The 25338-nt window shown below is 40.3% G+C and overlaps 1 protein-coding gene across 7 annotated transcripts in view; it reads right to left on the bottom strand.

The window, feature by feature from the left end:
• The window catches only part of UROS (uroporphyrinogen III synthase), a 38833-nt gene that overhangs the window by 13071 nt on the left and 424 nt on the right, over positions 1–25338 (bottom strand). The window contains exons 1-7 of one of the 7 annotated variants that reach the window (XM_043519256.1): positions 20514–20711; positions 20403–20423; positions 19944–20032; positions 18390–18473; positions 11082–11178; positions 5005–5079; positions 1178–1252 (exon numbers count right to left, since the gene is read on the bottom strand). In XM_043519256.1, coding sequence (XP_043375191.1) covers positions 1178–1252; positions 5005–5079; positions 11082–11178; positions 18390–18473; positions 19944–20006 — 394 coding nt within the window. In that variant the 5' untranslated portion in view covers positions 20007–20032; positions 20403–20423; positions 20514–20711. The other 6 variants (XM_038411004.2, XM_038411006.2, XM_043519255.1 and 3 more) reach the window with 6 other exon arrangements.

The following is a 25338-nucleotide window of genomic DNA, read 5'->3' as shown; positions in this document are numbered from 1 at the left end:
TTTAGCAATAAATCTCAAAGCCTTTTTAACATTAATTCCTGCCTAAATCTGTTGATCTTCTTTTGTTAAGTATCTCATCAAGCAGATATCAATCTAACTTTACACACACTTTAAAGTCAGTATGAACATCAATTATGAACTCTCCTAAACACTATATATATCAGAAGTTCTGATGCCAGTCTCACTTCCTTAGCAATTATCTCTTATGGCGTAGGTTTCTCCTAAGTCTAGAATCCCAGCTGTTTGATCATGAAACATCTCAGTACAGCTTGTAGTTTTTCTATCTTACAGTTGCCCAATAAACAACAATCAGCCACCTGGCCTAAACATGTTTCTCAAAAACACTACTACAGGGAAAACTGATGCTTTAAATTTCTGATATGAAGCTGGTTGGTTCCCCACTATTTGTTCATACAATACATAACAATTTAACATCATGGCTATATGCAATGCAGATCAGTATAACAAAAACTAATAAACACAATACCTAAGCTTTCTAAATTAGCATTTTCCCAGCTGACTTGAAATCACATAGAACAGACAAGAGTTTGTTACTGTTAGAAGTAGCTTGTAGTCCCACTACAGCTTTCACCATAACAAAAGATAAGTTCAGCTTTCCATTGGAACCTTCCTCCCACCCCCGCTTTCATAACTTTCTCAAAACAATTCTCGTTTGGGACTTGTCTGGTTAATTGTGAGGGAGAAAGGGTTATTCCTTTATCTACTTTTGAATCACTGGACAATGGGGTGGTGGGCGGAATGCCAGCCTCATTTGGTTTGGGGTAATGTCTAATTCTGAAGTAAGGAAAGTCAGTATCAAGGGGACATGGAATATCAGTTGCACCAAGATACATAAACAGGCGACATCTGCAGCTCTGCCTTTCATTACATTATGAAAGTCATGGCTAATAGGGTCAGTAAATGCCACTTTGTCTGTTGGACCATAAAATATTTTATAATTATTATTACAATTTACTTCCTATAAACTAATATACTGATTGGATCCTGTATAGCACAAACCTATTTATCCAAAACATGTTGGGGACTTCTGAAGCATTCCAACAAATGGTGTTTCAGGATTCTACTGAACACCTCTACACAGACTACGTGCAGTAGTTTAAAATAAATTTAAATAAGTTTAAAATGAATTTGCCTTAATTGAAAGATTTCTGCATACTTGCGCAAATGTATCCAGCTAGTTTTTCAGCATTTCCACACTTTTCTCCTTGTGGAGCAAGGCCAATCTCCTCCACTGTAAGAAAAGTAACAAAGAAATATATTGTTTGACAGAATGTTGACAACCAATCTGAATTTATTTTCAGAAACACTTGAATGGAAAAAGGAGATCCAACTTGATCCATCTTTTTCTGAACTTTCTTTAGATTTTCTGGAATCATTTTTTTAAGTAAAGTACCACCTAAAGATTTGATCCTTGATCACACAGAGGGAACTGCATTAGGAGATCAACATGGGGGATTATTGAGTATCTAAACTTCACTCTGGAGCCTGTTTGTGGGTAAGGCGGTGAGTCTGTCACGGAGGTCAGGATTCCGTGATTTTCTGTGACCTCCATGACTTCTGCAGCCACTGTTGCTGGCTCAGGCTGCCCGAGCTGGGCAGCCCCGGAGCCAGCAGCAGCATTTTGGGTGTGTGGGAGGGGGCTTAGGGGCAGGGGGTTGGGAACGGTAGAGGGGAAACTTACCTCGGGGTGGGGAGCTCCCACTGGCATGGCCCTGCAGCTCCTAGGCAGCGCAGGGGCCGGGAGGGCTCTACATCGCACGCCGCCCGTGCCTGCAGGTCTCACCCCCACAGCTCCCATTGGCTGCGGTTCCCAGCCAATGGGAGCTGCAGCAGACAGCGCTTGTGCCCCTCTGCCGCCTAGAAGCTGCAGGGACACAGAGCCGGATAGGGAGCCCCTGCCAGCTCTGCCAACCCTCCTCTCTCTCTCCTCCCGCGACCTCCAGCTCCTCCCAGCTCCATGGTCTTGGGCCATGCACCTCAGCCCAGCTTTTCCCCCCAGCACCAGCAGAGGTCTCAGGCCATGCACCTCGGCCAGGCTCCCTTCCCCCCAACACCAGTGGCAGTCCTAGGCTGCCCTCGCACACTGAGCATCTGCAACCACCCACCCAAGTTTTAGTCACAGGTTGTCATAAATATAAAGGGAAGAGTAAACACCTTTAAATCCCTCCTGGCCAGAGGAAAAACCCTTTCACCTGTAAAGGATTAAGAAGCTAGGATAACCTCGCTGGCACCTGACCAAAATTACCAATGAGGAGACAAGAGACTTTCAAAGCTGGAGGGGGGGAGAAACAAAGGTTCTCTCGGTCTGTGTGATGCTTTTGCCAGGAACAGAAAAGGAATGGAGTCTTAGGACTTAGTAAGTAATCTAGCTAGATATGCATTAGATTCTGTTTTGTTTAAATGGCTGATAAAATAAGTTGTGCTGAATGGAATGTAGATTCCTGTTTTTGTGTCTTTTTGTAACTTAAGGTTTTGCCTAGAGGGATTCTCTATGTTTTGAATCTGATTACCCTGTAAGGTATTTACCATCCTGATTTTACAGAGATGATTCTTTTACTTTTTCTTCAATTAAAATTCTTCTTTTAAGAACCTAGTTGATTTTTCATTGTTCTTAAGATCCAAGGGTTTGGGTCTGTGTTCACCTATGCAAATTGGTGAGGATTTTTATCAAGCCTTCCCCAGGAAAGGGGGTGTAGGGTTTGGGAGGATTTTGAGGGGAAAGACGTTTCCAAGCGGGCTCTTTCCCTGTTATATATTTGTTAGATGCTTCGTGGTGGCAGCAATAAAATCCAAGGGCAAAAGGTAAAATAGTTTGTACCTTGGGGAAGTTTTAACCTAAGCTGGTAAAAATAAGCTTAGGGGGTTTTTCATGCAGGTCCCCACATCTGTACCCTAGAGTTCAGAGTGGGGAAGGAACCTTGACACAGGTATTTTTAGTAAGTCATGGACAGGTCACAGGCCATGAATTTTTGTTTACTGCCCGTGACCTGTCCATGACTTTTACTAAAAATACCTGTGACTAAAATGTAGCCTTAATCATGGGTCCCAAATTTACAGGGGGCAAAGGTGCCCGTGTTGGTTCGCTGCACAAAACAGGGTGCACTCCCTGTGATTGCACCTGTGCTTCTGCTGAGCATATAGACATAGCTCATCAGGTGTGCAGCTCCCCTCTGCAATGCAAGATAAAAAATTGAAAATCCAAGAGTACAGTATGTCTCTTATTTACCATAAAGGCATATATGGTGGAAATCCCAAATTAACTAAAAAGGGTCAGATGCGACTGGCTCAAGCTTCCTTTCAGTCCATATTATTTTCTTTATCTTGACTGGTACTGTGAATTGTGACCTTCTATGTGCAGTTAAATTAATCTCTTCTGTACTTCTAGAAATTAAATCCAGATTACCCCCATGCTAAGCAACCATTCAGGATCAGATTGTATCAGTCTTTTTATTTAATCCATATACGCTAAATATCACTAAACATTTAGGTCTCTTGCACAAAAGCAAAACATCTTTTGTCTCCTTGAGGCTCTCATACATCCTGGTAGACTTAGTGAGATTTATCCAGTCATATTGAGGGGAATAAAACCCGTATCTAGCTCTGGAGTCTTGCTTGTCCTCATGGGCATGCGATTATAAGGTATTTTTGCAGGGAACTGAACAATTGCTCAGGCTATGTACTTAAACCAAATTGAGGTGGTATAGGCAGTGAGATAGGTGCAAGCAATCACTTCACATAGCTATTGACACCTGCTAATGAAGAACATCATGCAACTTGCAACAAAACAGTTGCCATATAATTTCATCTTCTAATTCAAACAACAAAATGTCATCTAGCACGCTGAAGTTTACAAGCAGACGGGGTTTAAATGAAATTAACATATTTAAAATGTGCCAAAATAACAGGAGGAAAAAAACCCACAGTCCTGTACACTTTAAATAACACAATATTGATTTATCCAGCAGTACCCCAGCTAAATGTCAAATGTTCTACACTTTCTGATTTAGACTTTGGTTACCCATAACACTAAAAACCACACACATAATTGCTAACAGTAGCCGAAAAAACTGAGACTCAAACTGTGCTGCTTGTCTCCTTATAGGCCTATGTTACATCTTGTTTACCTATGTGATGTAGTATCTTAATAGAACAAATGTAAAACTTGCACGGGACACCGAGGTCAGACTTAAACATAAACACTGAGTTAAAGAGTTATAACCAATGTATCAGGTCAATGAACAAACAGTGAATCTACACATTAGATAAAGTGGTTAAAATTAATTCAACTAACCATATACTGAATAAGTCATTTATAAAATAAAGATAAAGTAAATAAATAAAACTGATATTAATAAAACTGGAAAAGTGCAGTAAACTCCAATGAAGAGAACTATATAATAGCTGATTTGTGCTACCAGCCTACCGCTGCTTTGAAATGCTCTCAAAACAAAAACAAAAGGCAAACAACTTAGCTATCAATTAATAGGATTTCAACATATGGTAGAAGGATTCTTTGTCCACAGCATGAGTTATTTGTACAACATAATTAAAACAATGTATACAATTTCTTTAAACTCTCTGATGGTGGATCACAACATAGAAACAATGGGTGAAATCCTACCCCCTTGAAGTCAATGGGAATTTTGTCACTGATTTCAATGGAACCAGCATTTCATCCATACAAAATATACATATAAATTCAATACCTGTTTTTTTTTCTTTTTTTGACTAATATTTTAAATCACCATTAATGTAATCACAATTGCATTATAATAGGGAAAATAATGTGAACCCCAGGGCCATATCCTCAGCTGGTATTTAATGATGATGTGTATAAAGCTGACTTTTTAGAAACTTTCACTTGTTAATGAAAAGGAGCTTCTTATGCCTTTGTTCTGTGCAACCCTGAACTAAGGTTAATGCTTCAAGAATTGTACTGAAGATGTTGTTTTGTATAAGGGTTTCTTCTTTAATCCGGCTTACCTAGAGAAGCTGTAGCTTTTCCTACGACATATGCTGATTTGGTATTCCATTTTTCTTGAAGAGAATTTCTCCAGGCTGTAAAACATTACATTATGTGTAAGCATTATGTGGCAATAAAGCATAAACACTAGAGTATTTGGACTTCTGCCCAAAAGATTGCTTATTTATCTTGAGAAATCTGTGAGCACACCAAAATACTAATAACCAATACTACACTATAAATGTCAGCAATTCTATGTGTACAAAATAAAGATTTTAAATCTGTTATATGGTTCAATCTGAAAACAGTCTATAACATGCTTCAAAAAGCTTTGGTTGAACAAATACTGTTTTCAATTACTTGTGTTAAATAGTATTTTTAATGCAAACTTGCATGGTATCAGATCAACTGTAACTTGTAATGGTCAAAATATAAATGAGATTAACTAGGAATAAAAACTTAGTTAAACTTGCAGAAGAAAAAGAATTCCAGAGCAAAAAGTGCATGATAAACTGATGAATTTCAAATTGTGCAATAAGGATATCCAGTCTAGATTCAGTCATAAAACTGAAAGCTTAGACACAGAATAAATCCAAGATTTCATGCCAACAAATCAAAGAATGGTAAATAAATCCTATATTCATGCACTGGAATACTTCAGTATACAGCTCTATTTTATAAAAATAAGAAGACAAATGTATACGCTGATTGTGCTTTGAATAAAAAGAAAAATAGATCTATCAATATGGAAAAAAATATCCTAGAGAAGCAGACCCCAAAATAAAATGGCTAGGAAATAGCTTTTCTTTCTAAATATGTTAGTTAAATTATAGCTTCACACTGAGCAATGTTGTTCGGCTCCAGCCTCCTCCTCCCAATTCCTGAAAAACTGATTGAGCAGGGATAGATCTGATAGGTCTCCTATTATAATGCCTTATATAAAACAACAATACAGACTCACATGAAATATACTGAGTTCATTTCTGCCCTTCAGTTTTTTTTAAAAAACGGCTTAATAGAAATAGAAAAGATCCAGAGAGAGTCGTGCAAAAATAATAATAATAATAATAATCAGAAGAATGGAAAGCCTTCCATATAAGGTGATACTGAAAAGATTGGGACTGATTAGCTTACAAAGGAGTCTGAATAAGAGGAGACGTGTGTGAGGCTACACACCTTGTATTCAGACCCTACACACTATTGTAACAATCTTTGTACAAATATCCTTGTGACATTTCATTTCAAAACTAGTAACACATTGATCATTAACATTTTTGCATGATGTATGCACAGGGTGTGTACAAAATGTTATGAATATATGCTGGAAATATGACTAACGTGTGTTTAAACCAAGCATGCAGAGGGAGATGGTAAACAGGTCTGCCTTAGACAAAGGAATGTGTTTTTGATTCTCTGACCAGCCTGTTCTTCAGGCAAAGACAATGAAGGTCCACTTTTACATATTAGGTAAACAAAGCTGTTAAACTAACAAGACGGGGAAGAAAGAGCATGGAGCTTTCTTTATGACCAGACTCCATGTTGTCTTCCTTGTAGTTTGAAAAACCTTTATTTTGAAGAATAACCCTCAGAAGAATTCATTTAAAAGATTTATTAGACTATCAAGACAGGGGGTCTGAACCTCAAGTGATAAGCAACTGAATTAACTGATTGTATACAATATTACTATATTATAGAAGTGTATAGAGTGAGGTCTTTTATGAAACCCCATGACACAATAGTGATTAATATCAGTGTGAACTGTATGTGTTAACAGTACAAAAGAAATTCTGGATACTCATTGATATTAGGCTTTCCTGTCTGTGACCAAAGGGAGAAACATCCTTTCCCCCAGACAGGAATGCAGACAGCTGTCTACCTGTCTCCAATGAAATTATTCAAGATGTGACCAGATATACTGGAAGTTCTATTTACCTAGATATCAGCAGGGGGAAGGGAAGACCACAGGAAAGGAAAAACAGCGTGAGGTCATCCTGCCTCTTGAAACAAGTTAATTGAATTTAGGAAAATATAAGCAAGGGCAGAAGTCATCTTTGGCACCCATCACTAGACAGACAGAAGGAAACAGCACTCTTGCAAGCTGAGAACATGGAATCTTCCACCAAGGATGGGGGGAGGGAGGAAGGAAGGGTGGAAGACTCTGGAAACTGAATATAGGTGAGAAATCATGTTGAACAAGGCCTGTACCTTTCTAGATTAAGTTTTAGACTTTTATCTGTGTGTTTTCACTTTTATTTGCTTGTAACTCTTTCTAACTTTATTCCTTTACTTGGCATCACTTGGCCTATGTCCTATGTTAATAAATTTGTTTTATTTTTACTATAAACTAACTCAAGTGTTGCGTTTAAATGGAAGGGTGTATTTACTTCATTTAACTAAATAAGTTGTGATGTGATTTTGTGTCTTCAAAGGAATAAGAAGGTTTGTTTGTTCCTCTAAATTGTCCAGGAGAGGGCTGGACAGTGCCCAGCACAAGGGTCTGGGAAAATTTGGGATTGGAAGTGTGTTGGGGTCACCTTGCTGGTTGTAACCAAGGCTGGTGGAAGCCAGAGAGGGGCTGTAATAAGGCTGCTGGGATCAGAGCTGCTGAGTCAGGGCTGTCTAGAACACAGACACTTCAGGGTGTGACCTGCATTCTTGTAGGCTGGCTGTGAGTATACCAGACTGGGAGCTATAGTAGTAAAGCACTGTAAGATGCACAGTTTGCAGGGCAAATAGAGATACAACCCCCTCACTTCTCTGGACTGCACCCTGACCAATAACATGATAGAGGTATACGTAATTATTGAAAATATGTATGTATTCCAGTAGTGCTCAAAAGCCCGAATCAGAATTGGGGCCCAACTGTAATAAGTATTGTACAAATACAAATAAAGATATGGTCTTTTCCCCAAAAAGCTTAAAATCTAAGATGCTAATCCTGCAAACATTTAAACACAGGAACAGTTTCACAGAGCTGGTACTACTTACAAGTGTAAAATTACTCATGTACATCTTTGCATAATCAAAGCCTAAATATGGAGAAGGTAAATCAGGTGTTTCTAATTACCCTTGCTCATAATACAAGAACAAGGGGGATATAATTTGAAATGAAAAGATAAATACATTTAAAACTTGTGAAAGGAAATACTTTTTAAACAGTACATACTTAACCTGTGGAACTCATTGCCAGAAGATAAAACATTCAGTTCTAGAGTTTAGTATGATTTTAAAAAAGAATAAGATAGTTTTATAGTTAATGAGAACAATCAGAGTTATGTTAGTGGGAAGGGATGTCCACCCCACACAAGGCCTGAAGGGGTTAAGGTGGCGAGGTGGGTCAGTTAAAACACCTAGGCAGCACCTGGAGGAGGTGGCAAGTACTAATTAGAAATGAGGCTGAGCTGGACAGGAATAGACTGGACCTGTATAAAGCCCAGAAACTGAGGGCAGACGGGGGATATAGAGAGCGAGGCTACATTCGCTCTCAGGGTAGGGTAAGGTAGGATGTAGCCCAGGGATACAGCAGTAAGGTTCAGGACTGTGCAGACCTTTACGGCTTGTTGTAGGGTCTCTGGGCTGGAACCCAGCATAGAGGGAGGGCCTGGGTTTCCCTAGCAGCCGCTGGATAAGTGGCACTGTTAAGGGGTAATGATGGGAAGACTGCCTGGGACAGTGAGACCAGAGAGACTTTGATACCCAGGAAGGGGAATACTAAAGTGACCTGGCTGGAGGGCCAAGCCACAAAGGGAGAGCAGTTGAGTCCTGAGAGACTGAGGCACAGAGAGAGTGATGGAGTGACACTGCAGGAAGGGAAGTTGGCCTGGCAGAGCTAATCTGCAGGAGTGAGTAGAGCACCCCAGGACAGTTAGATAAAAATATTAAAAGATATATATCCTTGTTCTATGGAGAGTAAACCAATTACTAACTGTCTGGGAATAGAAAGAAACTCTCTCTATATGCAGGCTATTCAATAATTGTCCATTTATATGCTTTCTTGCACTTTCCTCTGAAGCACCTTGTACTAGCCACTGTTAAAGCCAGAATACCCAACTAGACAGACTATTGATCTAATCTAGTATGACAATTTCTATATAATGTTCCACAAGGCTTTTCCACCCAACCTGGTACATTGCTGTTTATTTATTATCATTTGTTCACTGTCTTTTCTCTACTTTTCAATCCAAATGACAGACTTTATATTCAAGATTTGAAAAAACTGTTTCAAGTAAGATTTCATGAGAAATCATACATTCATGATGATGGGGATGGCCAGTTTCTAGTGGGCTAAAGAGTTTTCAGCAAACACCTATGTACAATCCCAGAATATACCTTTATATATTAAAAACAAACAGATTCCTTAGTTGGTGCTTACTATTGTTATTGAATACTATTGAATAACTCGCATTCACTTCATGGGGAAAAACGAAGTCTAATTAGTAACTTGCACTCAGAGTAATTTTTGTTATAATAACTAGAAAAATTATTATTATGGGGGGGAACAAACAAACAAAATCTCTACATGTGAAAGCTCACCTAAGCATAAAGAAAAGGAGGACTTGTGGCACCTTAGAGACTAACAAATTTATTTGAGCATAAGCTTTCGTGAGCTACAGCTCACTTCATCGGATGCATTCAGTGGAAAATACAGTGGAGAGATTTATATACACAGAGAACATGAAACAATGGGTATTACCATACACACTGTAACCAGAGTGATCACTTAAGGTGAGCTATTACCAGCAGGAGAGTAGGGGGGAACCTTTTGTAGTGATAATCAAAGTAGGCCATTTCCAGCAGTTGACAAGAACGTCTGAGGAATGGGGTGGGGAGGGAGATGGGGGATAAACATGGGGAAATAGTTTTACTTTGTGTAATGACCCATCCACTCCCAGTCTCTATTCAAGCCTAAGTTAATTGTATCCTGTTTGCAAATTAATTCCAATTCAGCAGTCTCTCGTTGGAGTCTGTTTTTGAAGGTTTTTTGTTGAAGAATTGCCACACAAAGATGGACTACAAGCCATCACACTACAGGCCAGTCCTTGCTTACAGACAGCCCCCCAACCTGAAGCAAATACTCACCAGCAACAACAAACCACACAACAGAACCACTAACCCAGGAACCTATCCTTGCAACAAAGCCCGTTGCCAACTCTGTTCACATATCTATTCAGGGGACACCATCATAGGGCCTAATCACATCAGCCACAATTTCAGAGGCTCATTCACTTGCACATCTACCAATGTGATATATGCCATCATGTGCCAGCAATGCCCCTCTGCCATGTACATTGGTCAAACTGGACAGTCTCTATGTAAAAGAATAAATGGACACAAATCAGACTCAAGAATTATAACATTCAAAAACCAGTCGGAGAACACTTCAATCTCTCTGGTCACTCAATTACAGACCTAAAAGTGGCAATACTTCAACAAAAAGCTTCAAAAACAGACTCCAATGAGAGACTGCTGAATTGGAATTAATTTGCAAACTGGATACAATTAACTTAGGCTTGAATAGAGACTGGGAGTGGATGGTCATTACACAAAGTAAAACTATTTCCCCATGTTTATCCTCCCCCCTCCTCCCCCACTGTTCCTCAGACGTTCTTGTCAACTGCTGGAAATGGGCCACCTTGATTATCACTACAAAAGGTGTCCCGTCCCCTCCACCCCGCTCTCCTGCTGGTAATAGCTCACCTTAAGTGATCACTCTGGTTACAGCGTGTATGGTAATACCCATTGTTTCATGTTCTCTGTGTATATAAATCTCCCCACTGTATTTTCCACTGAATGCATCCGATGAAGTGAGCTGTAGCTCACGAAAGCTTATGCTCAAATAAATTTGTTAGTCTCTAAGGTGCCACAAGTCCTCCTTTTCTTTTTGCAAATACAGACTAACACGGCTGCTACTCTGAAAGCTAAGCATAAAGCAGCATGGTGCCTTTAAATATTCAACGTCAATTATTAGATAAGATTATTATTTTTTAAAATATACTCATACATGCACACTAAGTAGCTTCTGGTGGACGAGAGAATGAAATTTACAAAACTTCATTTAAAAAAAGACAGAACCAAAAAGATATAAATCTGCACTTACCTTCATTTTTACTATTCTCTCCCAAACATAACTTGGCAGCTTCTACTGCTCTTGGACTGGTAAAAATTAAACCCTCATAACTATCTGGATGAGAGAGCTACCAAAAAACAATTTAGAAAATATATTTAGATAAACTCTGGGAAGTTCAAAAAACATACAGTGAATGTTACAATTTTACAATATGAAAATTACAGTTCAAATTGTCAAATATTTTGATCAGTTAATAAAAGTAGCAGAAATATTAATGAGATTTATAACACTGAATTCAGGTTAACTCAAACTTTCACACAAGACAACATTAATTCTGAAATCTGAATATAGGAACAGACATAAATTCTTCTCTCCAGACTGGAATGTGAGAAAAGTATATGATGGATTTAAAATTCTTACAGGGGAAGCTAATAATTATTGTTAGCAGTAACTCAGAAAGTATCAGGAGGGCAGGTGCTTGCCTCACTGCCAGGATGAAGAATAGTTCAGATTACTGACTGTCTATGCAAAAAACAACACCAACAAAAAATTTTCTGGGGGATCCTAATAATTGTAGGCCTTGTCTGAACAAAGTAACAGATTACACAATTTAAACTCAGCATTTCAGTAAATATCCCTGGATATTTGTAAGAACAAGGACAACACAGAATTGTGTATCTCAAATTTTAAACAAAATAACTTTTAAAATGGTAGAGAGAACATCAAGTGTGCAATTTTGTGGGTGCAGCCCAAAATTTGAAGCCCAGGGCAAGACACCTGTTAAAGACACTTTTTCCCCCTCCTGGCTCTAGGGTAATGGGGGGCTGAAAAGTACTGAGCACTTTTGAAAATCTTGCTACTTTATTTAGGCTCCTGCATGGGAGCTTTTGGGTGCTGAGCTCTTTTCAAAACATGGCATAAAAAGTGTAAAATACTCATCTTATACAGGAGTACAGGACAATTGTTTAAGATACTTTTTAACAACTAAGCGCCCAATCCTGAAACTGGCTCTGTATGGAACCTACTGCAAGCAATAACCCTAATATAGAACACACAAATAACGAATATTCAAATAATGTGGGAAAACTTCTTTAGCATAAATACCATTTTCTATCATCTCAGTTATATGATTTCTTTACAAACAATAAAATAAAAATTAGGACTGTCAGATGTCTGAGGCTTATAGATAAATTTGGGTTAGCAATCAGATATCATATAAAGATCTACAACACAAAATGCTAATAACAAACGCATGTATATTGCATGCCCTGAGAATAAAAAATGATAGGATTCAAAGTAGGGTTAAATACTGGCCCCCACTAAAGTCCATGGCAAAACTCCCATTTACTTCAGTGAAACCAGGATTTCACCAAAGCTGTTTGTTTCATTTAACCTCCTCATAAAGTGTATTTAATGCTACTAAAGCTGCAAAGAAAGCACTATCTTAGGGCTTTTTCAAGTAGAACATAACTGGGATCACCCATGCCTCATAACCCTGGCTGTGTATATTGGATTCATAACTGGCCAACTCATTCACTGCTAATTAGTTTGTATCATAGTAAGGGGTTTGTTTTTTTTAAGTCTTTAGTTCTGCAGCTGCAGGATATGGTAAAGTATGTGTAAGTGCAGAACTTGTGCTAATGAGCTGCCCCACGGTAACTTCCATAAACATTTAGAGAACGCACTGTGCATGTACAGCAAGCATTTGGAAGGAGAGGTGCTGCAGCCTCAATATGTTCATTGACAGTAACATCACTTGCCTGGCGCTAGAGAAATTCTCACACAGCTGGGGATGACCCTCAGCAACCTGGTTTCCTAAACTTTAAAACAATTACAGGTTTCAGAGTAGCAGCCGTGTTAGTCTGTATTCGCAAAAGAAAAGGAGTACTTGTGGCACCTTAGAGACTAACAAATTTATTAGAGCATAAGCTTTCGTGAGCTACAGCTAAATGCATCCGATGAAGTGAGCTGTAGCTCACGAAAGCTTATGCTCTAATAAATTTGTTAGTCTCTAAGGTGCCACAAGTACTCCTTTTCTTTTTTTAAAACAATTGTAATTTAAAAATATCTTTGCCTCCAGCCCAGGGGCAGAGGAGAGGGAAGGAGAAATCCCCCTTGTCAAATTGAGAGCTATATAACCAGAACATCCATCATGAGTCTCCTTTCATTGTTTTCTTTGAACGAGCTAGCATTTAAAGCTCTCTTCAGCTGACTAACAGGCCCTGTCAGAGTTCAGATGGGGAACAGATGTGAATACTGTCTAAGCCTGAGCATGATTTCTCAAAGCACATTGAAAGAGTCTTTCATAGATATTCATAGAATATCAGGGTTGGAAGGGACCTCAGGAGGTCATCTAGTCCAACCCCCTGCTCAAAGCAGGACCAATCCCCAATGTTTGCCCTGGATCCCTAAATGGCCCCCTCAAGGACTGAACTCACAACCCTGTGTTTAGCAGGCCAATGCTCAAGCCACTGGCTATTCTATAGAAAAAGGCTCTGTATTTAATGCATGCACTAAGACTTAAGTGCCAGTAACATAATGTATACAGGACCAATACACTCCTTCCATATGGTTTTTCATCATTTTCAACTCCGCTGCTCGGTTTAAGCTATTCACTCTACTGCGACTTTATACGTTTGTGACAGGGTGCAGCCTGGGACTGTGGACCCCTATGCCCCCTTAACTCTCCAGCCTGGGCTGTCCCTCACAGAGCTTTGCTGGTCACAACCAGCAAACCCCTCCAGGCACTGTTATCACTCAGCACAACCTCATGTGGAGCCCCACACCCAGCTAGCTTGCATGAATGCTCCCAGAGCCACTCATGAATCACACAGAGAAAGGCACCTGGCAAATCCCCCCAGCTCCCAGTCTTGTACCCCAGGAATATACCCTCTTGTACTGTTTAGACCCTTTCTTGAACAGTGCAAGTTTATTAATTGGTTCACCAATGGAAAGTGGACATACACCAGCCTTGTAAACCTGTGCAGATTTATCAAGCACTTCAGGCAAACTCAAGGGTAAAGATAACAGTAAAACAAGTTATTAATTATAAAAGATTTTAAGTGATTATAAGTGATAGGCAAAAAGTCAGAGTGGTTACCATAAGAAAAGAAATACAAGCACGTAGTCTAAACTCTCAACTCTATTAAACTGGGCAACATCTAGATTAAGCAGTTTTCTCACCTCACTGGATATTGCAGTTCATATGACATAGGTTCACCCTTGAAACCTGGGCCAGTTTCCGATATTGGAATCTTCAGTCTTCTGAGTGTCTTTCCTTGTTGCTTGCAGCATAGCTCCGGGGAGGAGAAAGGGCAAAGCATGGGGCCCCTGTGTTCTGTTTTATACCCTTAATCCATGTGCTTGGAGAACACAAGTCCAGCCATGTCGGAGGGCACTGCTGAGTCCCCAGGCAAGGTTAAGTAATTTCCCTGGTGTGGCCTTGTGCAAGTGAGTCATTGAATTGTAACTGCCTTGCCGGACAATGGCTGTTGATGGTTGTTGGACACTCGCCTGGGCATTGGTTATCCCTCATTGTCTTTGGGGAGCTAGTATCTGGGGCGCTTCCCAAACCCACGGCATATTTTAGTGACAATCATATAACACAATTCTCATAACTTCATATGCATTGATGATATACATATTTAGATGGAACAGTGGGTTTCAGCAGATCATAACCTGTTCTCTGATACCTCACGTGGCATGCTTTATACGCAATATTACAATTATATATAGATGATGAATCTGCGGGCTATAGAGTGCTCCTCGGAGATATAGAGTGTCACAACATTTTAGGATGTAAACTCTCATAATGCATAAGTCTAAATCCCAAGCATCAGGTTGGAAAACTATGAAGCCTATTTTCAAAGTTTCAGGGTAACTGCAGCTGCATTTCCCATCCCATGCTCCCTCAAGGGTTTCTGGTTCCCAGCCGTCACCTCTCCTGGATGGAACCAGTGTCTCACTCCTTTCTGACATGGGGGCTTAAGGCTGAACAAGCTCCCAGCTTTATAATTGCTAATACCTCAGTAAGTCAGTCTGCCTAAAAGGTAAGTGCCTGTCCTTTGCTTCCTCTTTGAGAGCTATGACCAGCGTACTGCCAACACTTACAAATTACCCCACAGCTCCTTCTAAGTCAGTACATTTATTATTAAGGTAAAATCATCACAAAGAAAGCATATAAAAACAACAACAAAAAATGTGCTACACATGCTACAAAGCTTACCAGGGTTACCCCCAATTTGAACATAGGTCACTGGTAATGTCAGTCCTTCAAATCTGACGACTAGGTTTTCCCCATGGTTGCAAGTTCAGTCTTTAGATCAAGAACCAGAATGAAGGCCCTGAGTTATTTTAAGATGGGGCTATTTATCCAAAAGTCCTTTCTTGTCTGTTGGCCTCTGTAAAAATCTAGTTAGAACCAGAATATGCAAACCTACCTTGGTGGTAGTACCTTTCTGGAGGTGTTATAAACTGAATGATTTGTGCTGATCATCCCTTACTGATTTCAATTCCTGAAGGAGCCATGGTAACCCTCAGCTCTCGGAAAGCATACAATCTCTGGCCCACAGAGGTACCATTCATACATTTAATAGAAAAGGGTCTCCCAAAGATATTGCAGAAAGTTGCCTATCTGCCTCAAGTATATTGAAAAGTGGATTGCTTCTGCATGAGATGATCCTCTAATTTAACAAATGCATTCTAAGGGGAGTCTTCCTCTGTGGGATGAACAGCTCTTCCAATGTGTTTCAGAACTCATGCCCACATGTTTTCCACTTTATTTTTATCCATTTCTCAAGAATTTTCCCCTCAAGTACTTCACCACAGCCAGAACTTAACCAACTTTACAGAATAAAGTAAAAGACTGAGTTGTTAGCTCTAGCTTTGAAAACTTTTTGGCTGTCATTAGGGATTCAGGGGCTTTGTTACAAAGAGGTGGTTTCCATTAAAATTTAATTAAAAAGTTTATATTTGTTTTTTAGTTTTAATAATCATGTAACAGGCCCAGGTGCTTGGAAACTGACTCAATAAGAATTTCTAAACAAACATCAGAGTAGAGGGTTTAAAAAAAATACAGGAAAGAAAATCCATTTTATGAGATTGAACTGAAAATTTTGAAGTTGTTTCTAGCTTGCAGGGTTTAAAACGGAACAATTTCTCACTCCCCTCCCCACAAATTTTCAGGAAATTCCTTTTAAAAAATGTTTGAATTTTTGTTTTCCTCCTCTCACTTTTTTGCCACCAGGTGCAATAAAATAAATTATGTGCAGGGACATCATTTGTCATTAACTTTTCCTTTTTCCTAACTTTTGAAAAGTCGTAAAATAGCAAAAGAAAAAATGAAACTAATTCTGCCACAGTAATTATTCAAACATCTCCGGTTTTTGAAGAGTCTGAATTTTCATTTTTCCTTTTGCCACTCTAGCTTCTCCAATGTAAAGAAATTTTGAAAAGTTATAGTGGCAAAGGGAAAAACGAAAAAGTGACACTCTCCCTCCCCCAAAAACCTAGTTATGATTAATTTAATGACAAAATGGAGGGGCAAGAGGGAGCAACAATGAATCATTAAAATTTTTGAAACTTTCAATTTCAACAAAAAAATAAAATAAAACAGAAAATTTAAAAAAAAAAACAAAAGCTTTTTGTGAAAGTTTTCAGTTTAGGAAAAGGACCATCTTTTGTCCGCAAAATGTTTCAAAACAAAAAATGTCAACCAGCCCTACTAAACACATTTCTTTTCTGTTTCTTTCTCCAGCTCACATGGTCCTTCCCTCCTCTCTCAAGTCCATAAAATCCCCATTATTTAGAGCATTCTGTGGAACACACCATTGGGCACCTGTCAGGTAGGGAAACTTGAACAGAAAACAGTGTCCTTAGAATCTAGGCAACAGATAGTTCATATCATACAAACAAGTTCTTATGAAGACCTATCTTTTTCTTGCATAAACCCACCTTCCTACACATACCTTCCTTTATGTAAATCCTAGTGTTACAGCACACTATGCTGTAGGAAGGAGCACAGAAGAAAGCACAGTCTTAACAAACAGAGGTCACTGATGAGCAGCTCAAACCATTAGGTGTGCCATCCCTATGCCCAGTGGTTTTCAACCAGGGGCCAGGGTACCCTGGGGGGCCACAAGCAGGTTTCAGAGTTCCATCAAGCAGGGCCGGCATTAGACTTGCTGGGACACGGGGCAGAAAGCCAAAGACCCACCACATAGGGCTGAAGCCCAGGGCCCCAAGTCCCACTATCCAGGGCTGAAGCTGAAGCCTGAGCAACTTACCTTCGCAGGGCCCCAGGCAACTGCCCTGCTTGTTACCCCCTAATGCTGGTCCTGGCTTTTCTATACAGTAAAATAGTTGTTGTGGGCCATGGAGTTTTTATAGTATGTTGGGGTGGGGGCTCAGAAAGAAAAAGGTTGAGAATCCCTGTCCTAGCCCCCACTCGTTTGGGAAGCAAGAAAGAAAGACCTAAATTCAAGCCTGTTTTCTTACTAGGCAGCAGATACACTTCCATGGCGAAGTTTTGTAGGCAATTGACCTAGTATTATAGTCACTGCAAGACTGGATATAGCTCATCCCAGCTGAATCTGTCAGGTTAGTTACATGAGAAGGGACTACATCATCTAAGGATGTCAGGGAGACGAGTTTGGTATGCTCAGTGAAGTCCTTCACCATCATTAGTAGCAGCTTTTTGGTCCAATTAGGCAATGAGGGATGAGACTAACAAAGTATATATTTAAGGAGGGGACTGGAGTTGTGAAAAAGTTCTTTAACTCCCTATCAATTCAGGAGAGAAACAGCAATACAGATAGCAGTGAGAGGATTGAATCAGGATTTGTCTTTGTAGCTTGGCAGTCATAGGGCATAATTTCTCCAACAGAACTACTAATTAATTGATCTTTAAGTATTCAGGGTAAATAGGCCTAATCCCCTGAGATGGGATATTAGATGGGTGGGATCTGAGTTACCCAGGAAAGAATTTTCTGTAGTATCTAGTTGGTGAATCTTGCCCATATGCTCAGGGTTTAGCTGATCGCCATATTTGGGGTCGGGAAGGAATTTTCCTCCAGGGCAGATTGGAAGAGGCCCTGGAGGTTTTTCGCCTTCCTCTGTAGCATGGGGCACGGGTCACTTGAGGGAGGATTCTCTGCTCCTTGAAGTCTTTAAACCACGATTTGAGGACTTCAATAGCTCAGACATAGGTGAGGTTTTTTGTAGGAGTGGGTGGGTGATTCTGTGGCCTGCATTGTGCAGGAGGTCAGACTAGATGATCAGAATGGTCCCTTCTGACCTTAGTGTCTATGAATCTATGAATCTAAAAGGTTGAAATCTTACCTTTTCAAAGAAAGTTTGAAGAGAGACAAATTCAAATGACAAAACAGGGATTAAAGCTGCTTCAAATCCATATAATCCTAATTCCTATGGATAAAAGTATATCTAGTCATTGGAATGCATCACAAATAGTGTCTATTTATATTTATAAGAATGGGCTATTTGGCAACAGAACTATTCAACTACTTTTCTGAACTAAAATCCAACACTATCTATGGAATTTTTGGTTGTTTTTGTTGATGAATTTAGTGCTGCTGAAAGATATTGTACTTACAGCCCTGGAGACTGAGGCCCTCTATTTATCCATTAAACAGGTACAATATAAGCCAGTGGTGGGCAAATTTTTTGGCCTGAGGACCACATCTGGGAATAGAAATTGTATGGTGGGCTATGAATGCTGACAAAATTGGGGTTGGAATGCAGGAGGGGGTTAGGGCTCTGGGGTGGGGCCAAAAATGAGAAGTTCAGGGTGTGGAAGGGGGCTCTGGGGTGGGGTGGGGGGTTGGGGTGCGGGAAGGGGAGCAGACTCTGGCTGGGGTGTGGGATCTGGGGTGGGGCTGGGAATGAGGAGTTTGGGGTGTAGGAGGGTGCTATGGGCTAGGACTGAGGGGTTCAGAGGGTGGGAGGGAGATCAGGGCTGGGGCAGGGCGTTGGGAAGAGACTCAGGAGTGCAGGGTCCAAGCAGCGCTTACCTCAAATGGCTCCCAGAAGCAGCAGCATGTCCGTTCTCCAGCTCCTACGCCGAGGCACAGCAAGGCAGCTCTGCATGTTGCCCCATCCGCAGGCACCACCCCTGCAGCTCCCATCGGAGCACCGGAGGGGGCCATTGGAGCATGTAGGAGCCAGATAGGAGTCATGCCGCTAATTCCGGGAGCCACATGGAGCGGCCCCTGACCCTGCTGCAGCGCCAAAGCGGGGCACATCCCGGACCCCAGTGGGAACTCGAGCGCCAGCTTAAAATGGCTGGTGGGCTGGATCCAGCCGGTGGGCCATAGTTTGCCCACCCCTGATATAAGCAGTTTCTCACCACTGATGTGCCTTAGTACTAAGGGCCCAATCCTGCAAATTGTTACATGTATATGAAGTACATTAAAGCCAGTGGGACTATCTGCACAAGTAAGAACTGCCCATATGAATATGGTTTGCAGAGAAAAGGCCAATTATAGGGGTAAAAGGTATTTAAGTATCCAATTATGTTCTTGGACTCTCAATGGAGACTGCTAACAATTGTTTGTAACAATTACAAAATACAGTAGTCCTAATTCTGATCTATATGAAAGCAAACTGATATTTAGTCATTTACGCAGTTTAAAACTAACTTCAATAACAATGGATGATTACTCAACTAAGAACGTTAACTGTCATATCTAAAACTACTCTTTGCAATAGTGAAAATTACACTGGAAAGTTAGTTTTCTCAATGGATACTAACATTTCAAACACTTTTTCCTGTTTTGTAACACCCAATCACATTAATCTTGTTTAATTGCTAAGTATTATTATTATTAACAGTGAAACAGCACAAGGGATAGCTTCCCCCACCCCCATGTTACTTACTTGAATATATGGATCTGGTCCTGAGTCTCTGTCTTTGGGGTCCTTCAGTAACAGAACCTTCATTGTTTACCAAAAATGGCCACAGAACACTGAAACACAACAAAGAAATATCTAAATTAGATCTAGAGGACTTCTCTCTGTACAATGCCAGTAAAAGTTATGCATCACAAGAAACAAGATATTTGACAGATGCACTACTGTTTACCTAATGAGTAAGCAATTAACGAACATTCTCTGGGAGTGAACACCCACCCTGATAAGGCCAGCAAAAAGCATGTTGGTTTTGATTGATACCACTTACAGAGAAACAAACGACAATGAAAACCAAAAAAAGAATGCACTTTGAAAGAAAACACTTTTAAAAAGGAATAAAGATCTCAGTAACATATTAACATAGCAATATAATGAGCATCTTCTGACAGCTTTGCTATTCTATTCTATATTGGTTCTTATACTGACCTCATCACATGGTATTTGTGCACCTTCCAGTAGTGCACTAAGCCAGCGTTTCTCTCACATGCGGCCACAGCCACCTGGGCAGTGATGTGGGGGTAGGGGCAAAGTATTGGCCCCTCCTCTGGGCTTGCAAGTAGGGGCTGGGCCCTGCCCCAATCTGGAGCCACAAACACAGGAGGAGCTGACAGCCGATGTGACTTTCCCACCTTCCCATGGGCAGTGGGACTCAGGCTTCCAGCTTCAGCCCTGGGGTGGCAGGCAGCAAGCTTCGGCCATGTGGCGGCAGCCTCTGGAAACTGGGTTCAGGCTCACCACCTGCCTCATTGTCTCTGGCCCCCACTGCCTCTCTTGGCCCCTGACCCATCCACCCCATCACCCCTGGCCCCCAATACCTCCCTACCCACCACCCCATCCAAGGCTTAATTTGTCCCCTGGCTTGTGTAAGTCTGCTGTGAAAAGTGATATTTGTATGTTTGTTAATATCACTTTTAACTGCTTCACAGCTAGCTAACAAGTCTGCTGCTGTGAAAAGTGATATTAACGAACATACAAATATAATTTTTCACAGAAGCAGACTTACTAGCTAGCAATTCTATTCAAAAGAAAAAAAACGGAAACCAAAAAAGCAAAAGAAACAACTACAAAAAAAGACAAGAACATGCAGAGCACCTTATTTGTGTTTCTATTCTGTTTAGGTCCAGTAAAGAACTGTACATTGTTGTTGTTATTGAATCTGCAAAAAACCCAACAACTCTACATAAATACATTACAATGATTTGGACAGGTATGTGTGCATATTTATTTGTTTTTTCTAAAGTGAATTAAGTTTTTCGGAAAATTGTCATAGTGGCCACCAGCAAGAGTTGGTGGCCGCACTCTGAGGACTCCAAAAAATGTGTTGTGAGAACCCCTGCACTAAGCTACATAACTAACATCTGTCACATTTATTTTTTCATCCTCTCCCCAGGAAGAAAAGTGTATGTAGTAGTGTTTTATCTTGGAATTTATTTTTATAATATGTGTATTTCAGAGCACACACTTCTAAATGAAGTCAACAGAAGCTATAGGAGCTCAATATATCTGAAAATCAGACCCCATTGACGTCAATGAGACGTCCTACTCGTGCTTAAAAGGAGGCATGAGCTTAGATACTTTGCTGAATTGGGGCCTAAAGTGACTTCTCTCCTACAGGAGGATTCAATATCAGAGCCATGACTGGAACTCATAATAATACTTTCTATTGTTGAGGTGCTAATCATGTCTCTTGAGATAAGGTTGTGATGACAGTTGCATGATAAGAAGTCTAATTTTGACACACACATCCTTTTAACTTTTCATAGGAAGAAGGTATTCCCATGAACATTTTTATGCTTAATTTAGAGGAGGCAACAAATATTTTGGGGGGTGTCAAACACAGAGCTTTTTTTCTTGAAAAATAAGTGTTCTCGTGATTTTTCAGCCATTTATAACTTTGAAAAAAAATTCCATAAACTCCAAAGTCAAAATAAACAAAGTTTGGTATACCCCTCTGCAAAGTATAGGTTATTAGAATTTTGATTTTGAAACTAAAGGCATTAACAATCTTTCCTGCTATTGACTGGATCTCCACTAGCCACCCCACCATAAAAAATTTAAGCATTTCAAAACTTCAACCAGTTACTGATTAGCACTTAATAATAATGAACTTAAAGCACCGCAATGCAGTGTGGAACTGGCAGAGTTGTTAAAGTTCCCTGAAGGAGAATACATTTTTGGAATAATTTATTAAATTTCCTATAGCACAGCTCTCCTCTTGCAGACATTAGCAAGTCCACAGGAGGCAGTGTATCAGGGGAAGATCTAAGCCCAAATTCGCTGACAGACCAAATAAGATACACAGGAGAACAGCTCCTGCTCCAAATTCTCTTACATAGACTACTGAAGTAGGTCTCAACTTTGGCAGACTTCATCAAGCCCTCAGGAGGGTATGTGCCTCTCTATCTGTCTGTCTGTGAAATATACATGTTGCTGGGTTTTTCCTTCATATTTTTTTTTTAAACATAGGAAATTCACACACAAAAACTTTAACTTACTCTTAAAAGTTATTCCAGTACTTACTACAAATGTTATATAAATTACATTAAAGAACATTACAATTAAAAACCCAACAGTCTAAGCCTTAGAGAGTATTGAAATATTTCTTAAGGTAACATATATGTACTCCAATATCCTTACAGTTCACACATTCTCTTAACAATAGTGACACACACACTTCATAAATTACTTAAACTCTGACCACAATATGAACTTACAAACTTTTCCAAAATATACATCACTAATTACATACTTTAAATAATATATGGCACATATATAATGACATTTTAAAAAATCCTTTCACCTCTTTGAAGACAGCTGTATAATGTTTAATAATACTAAGAATGAAATAATCAAAAATGTAAATCTAAGAAAAAATGAAAATCCTCCCAAGGCAATAATTCTACTAGGGAAGAGTAAAAAAGCCAAACTAGAGTTACAAAACCCCAGAATGAAATCATAAAGTTGATTCAGGTGCATTCTGGAAGGAGGGGAGTTGTTACTGATGTTTTGGATGTAGTCAGAACCAAATTATCTCCCTATCATGTAGCCTGTTGTGTGTCAAATACTGAATAATAATAAACAGGTAAGTATCCATACTTATAAGCTTATTATAGGCTTCTGACTATCAAATGAATTCCACTGTTTAGTTCTTGTGGGCAAAATATATATTAAAACTAAAGAAAAAATATTGGGAAAAGTCTTATATCACAAACTACTCTAATATGCAATTAGCTGAATGCCCAGTTTACACAGAAAACACACAACTTATGTTTTGGACTCAGCCACCTGGTTTACTTTGAGTAAGCCTGCTTGCTCCTGATTCCAAGAATGTCGTTGGCTTGCTTTCTGCCAGAAAGCAGCTACTTTATTGACTTCAAAGGGACTGCAAAGCGTGCAACTGAAAACAGAATTTGGGCGAGAGTGGCTGCGGCTTTGTGCTCTCCTGTAATATTTGTCATGCCATGCTAGTGTCCTTTGAGGGGATTTGGTGCACTTGCTGTAAAAGCAGCTACAAACCTCTCTGAACCTTGTGTCGTCTTTTCTTTCACAGTTCAGGCAGGTTTATTTGGCAAATATATTGACATGTTTGATAAAATATAAATTGCACCAGTATGGCAATGTTCTCTCACAGCAGAGATGTCCCATAGAAAAGACAAACCTTGCATTGTTTTGGCTACAGCCTATACAAACTCATTTTTCTTAGCAATTATGCCCTAGGACAACTGACATCACCATGAGTGTAGGCACAATGCTACCGCAACAGATGGGGATGAGTATAAACAGCAAAGAAGCTGAATGTGGGCAAAAATGCATGTTGAACATGATATTCCCAAACCAGAAATGTGGAAACAGCGGTTATTGCTGAAGTTGTACTCCCATGACTAAGGGAATATACCATCAGTACTTAAACTATAAATTGGATTTCCTTTAGAAATAATACTTTTTAAAAGAAACATCTTTTGCGGCTTATTACAATGTGTTATAGGTGCCACAGACACAGGAATAATGATCTGTATTTATAATGGAATCTTCAAGCCCTTGAGACTCTGAGAAGGAGCCCTTGAAATTGGCTATTGAATTATTATTCTGAACAGCTGGACTCCTGCTGAATAAACTGAAAGAGTATAGAACCCCGTGAGACATTTCTGGTGTATAGAAGAGTCCTATGTATCCTAGAAATGGTGGAAATACATGAATAATACACACAACTTCCTTGGCAATATATTCAGTGTGTTCCCACATATACTTAAACATTACGCTCCTTTATATATTTCTCAAGAGATATATACAAACTTGTGACCAACATTAAAAAAAGTTCCTGTAAAGAAGTATCAATGGAAAATGGAAGTCCATTTACTCAGCAGCTGTCGATTTACATCTGGAAATCGGAAATGAAGCAGAAATGTTCCTTCCCACTGCCAATTCTTTGCCTAAAAGTCAAACCCTTTAAACAGACCGTGGGCCAAATCTGCCAGATGCTTTTTGAATAGACTCCAAAATCTTTTTATTTACTTATTTTTTTTTATTTTTTATTTTTTTTTTTGTTATTTTCTCTGGAGTCTGGATCTTGATCAAGACATTTGGACCTTGACAAAAAGTAGTTGACTACCCCTGCCTTAAAACAAGTAACTAAAGCCAATCTTCCAAAATGCCATCATTGCAATGATTGTTCTTCAGTGCTAATGTAAATTGTAGGAGGTGATCTGCGCAGGGGGGGCTTTTGCCCTTTTTTTTGCTTCTTTATGATGTACAAAGGAGGCCTAAAAAGCGAAGGGTAGGAGGGTTCTGCTTGATTTTCACATTAGAAATTCAGGTTTTATCTACCACGTAAGATGCCACGCATCACTAGAAACCTCCCAGGATTACGAAATTACAGAAACAAAACAAAACAAAACAAAAAAAAAAACCTTAAAAAACGGAGAGTTGATTTTTTTTTTTTTTTTTTTTTTTTATAATTCATACCCTTTAAACCCCTTCGGTTTTGCAAACACCGGGGAACAGAGTGGCCGCTGCTCAGACTCTGCACAGGGAGGCCGGGCTCTTCTGCGGAGCTCACCTGCTGGCGAGCTCCCGGGCTTCGCATTTTCGCGGCCGTGCCCCCGCCCCCGCCATGTTTCCCTGCCCCAGGAGCCCCGGCCACCCCATCTCCACGTCCCTCAGCCACCCCGGCGCCCCCTAGAGCTGCGGGCCCCGCCCCGCCGCGCCCACGCCGGCTCCCCGGCCCGCTCTCAGTCACAGCCCCCAGGCCGGGCCCCTCCCGCCGCTCACCTGCGCGCGGGGGCCCGGCGGGGGCCGCCCCGCTCCTCCTCCTCCGCGCGGCGGCCTTCCGGCTCCGGGGCGCCTGCGCGCGGCGGCGGCGGCG

This window comes from Dermochelys coriacea, chromosome 7, assembly GCF_009764565.3.
Source record: "Dermochelys coriacea isolate rDerCor1 chromosome 7, rDerCor1.pri.v4, whole genome shotgun sequence".
NCBI lineage: Eukaryota > Metazoa > Chordata > Testudines > Dermochelyidae > Dermochelys > Dermochelys coriacea.
This window is presented reverse-complemented; position numbering and strand designations above follow the sequence as displayed.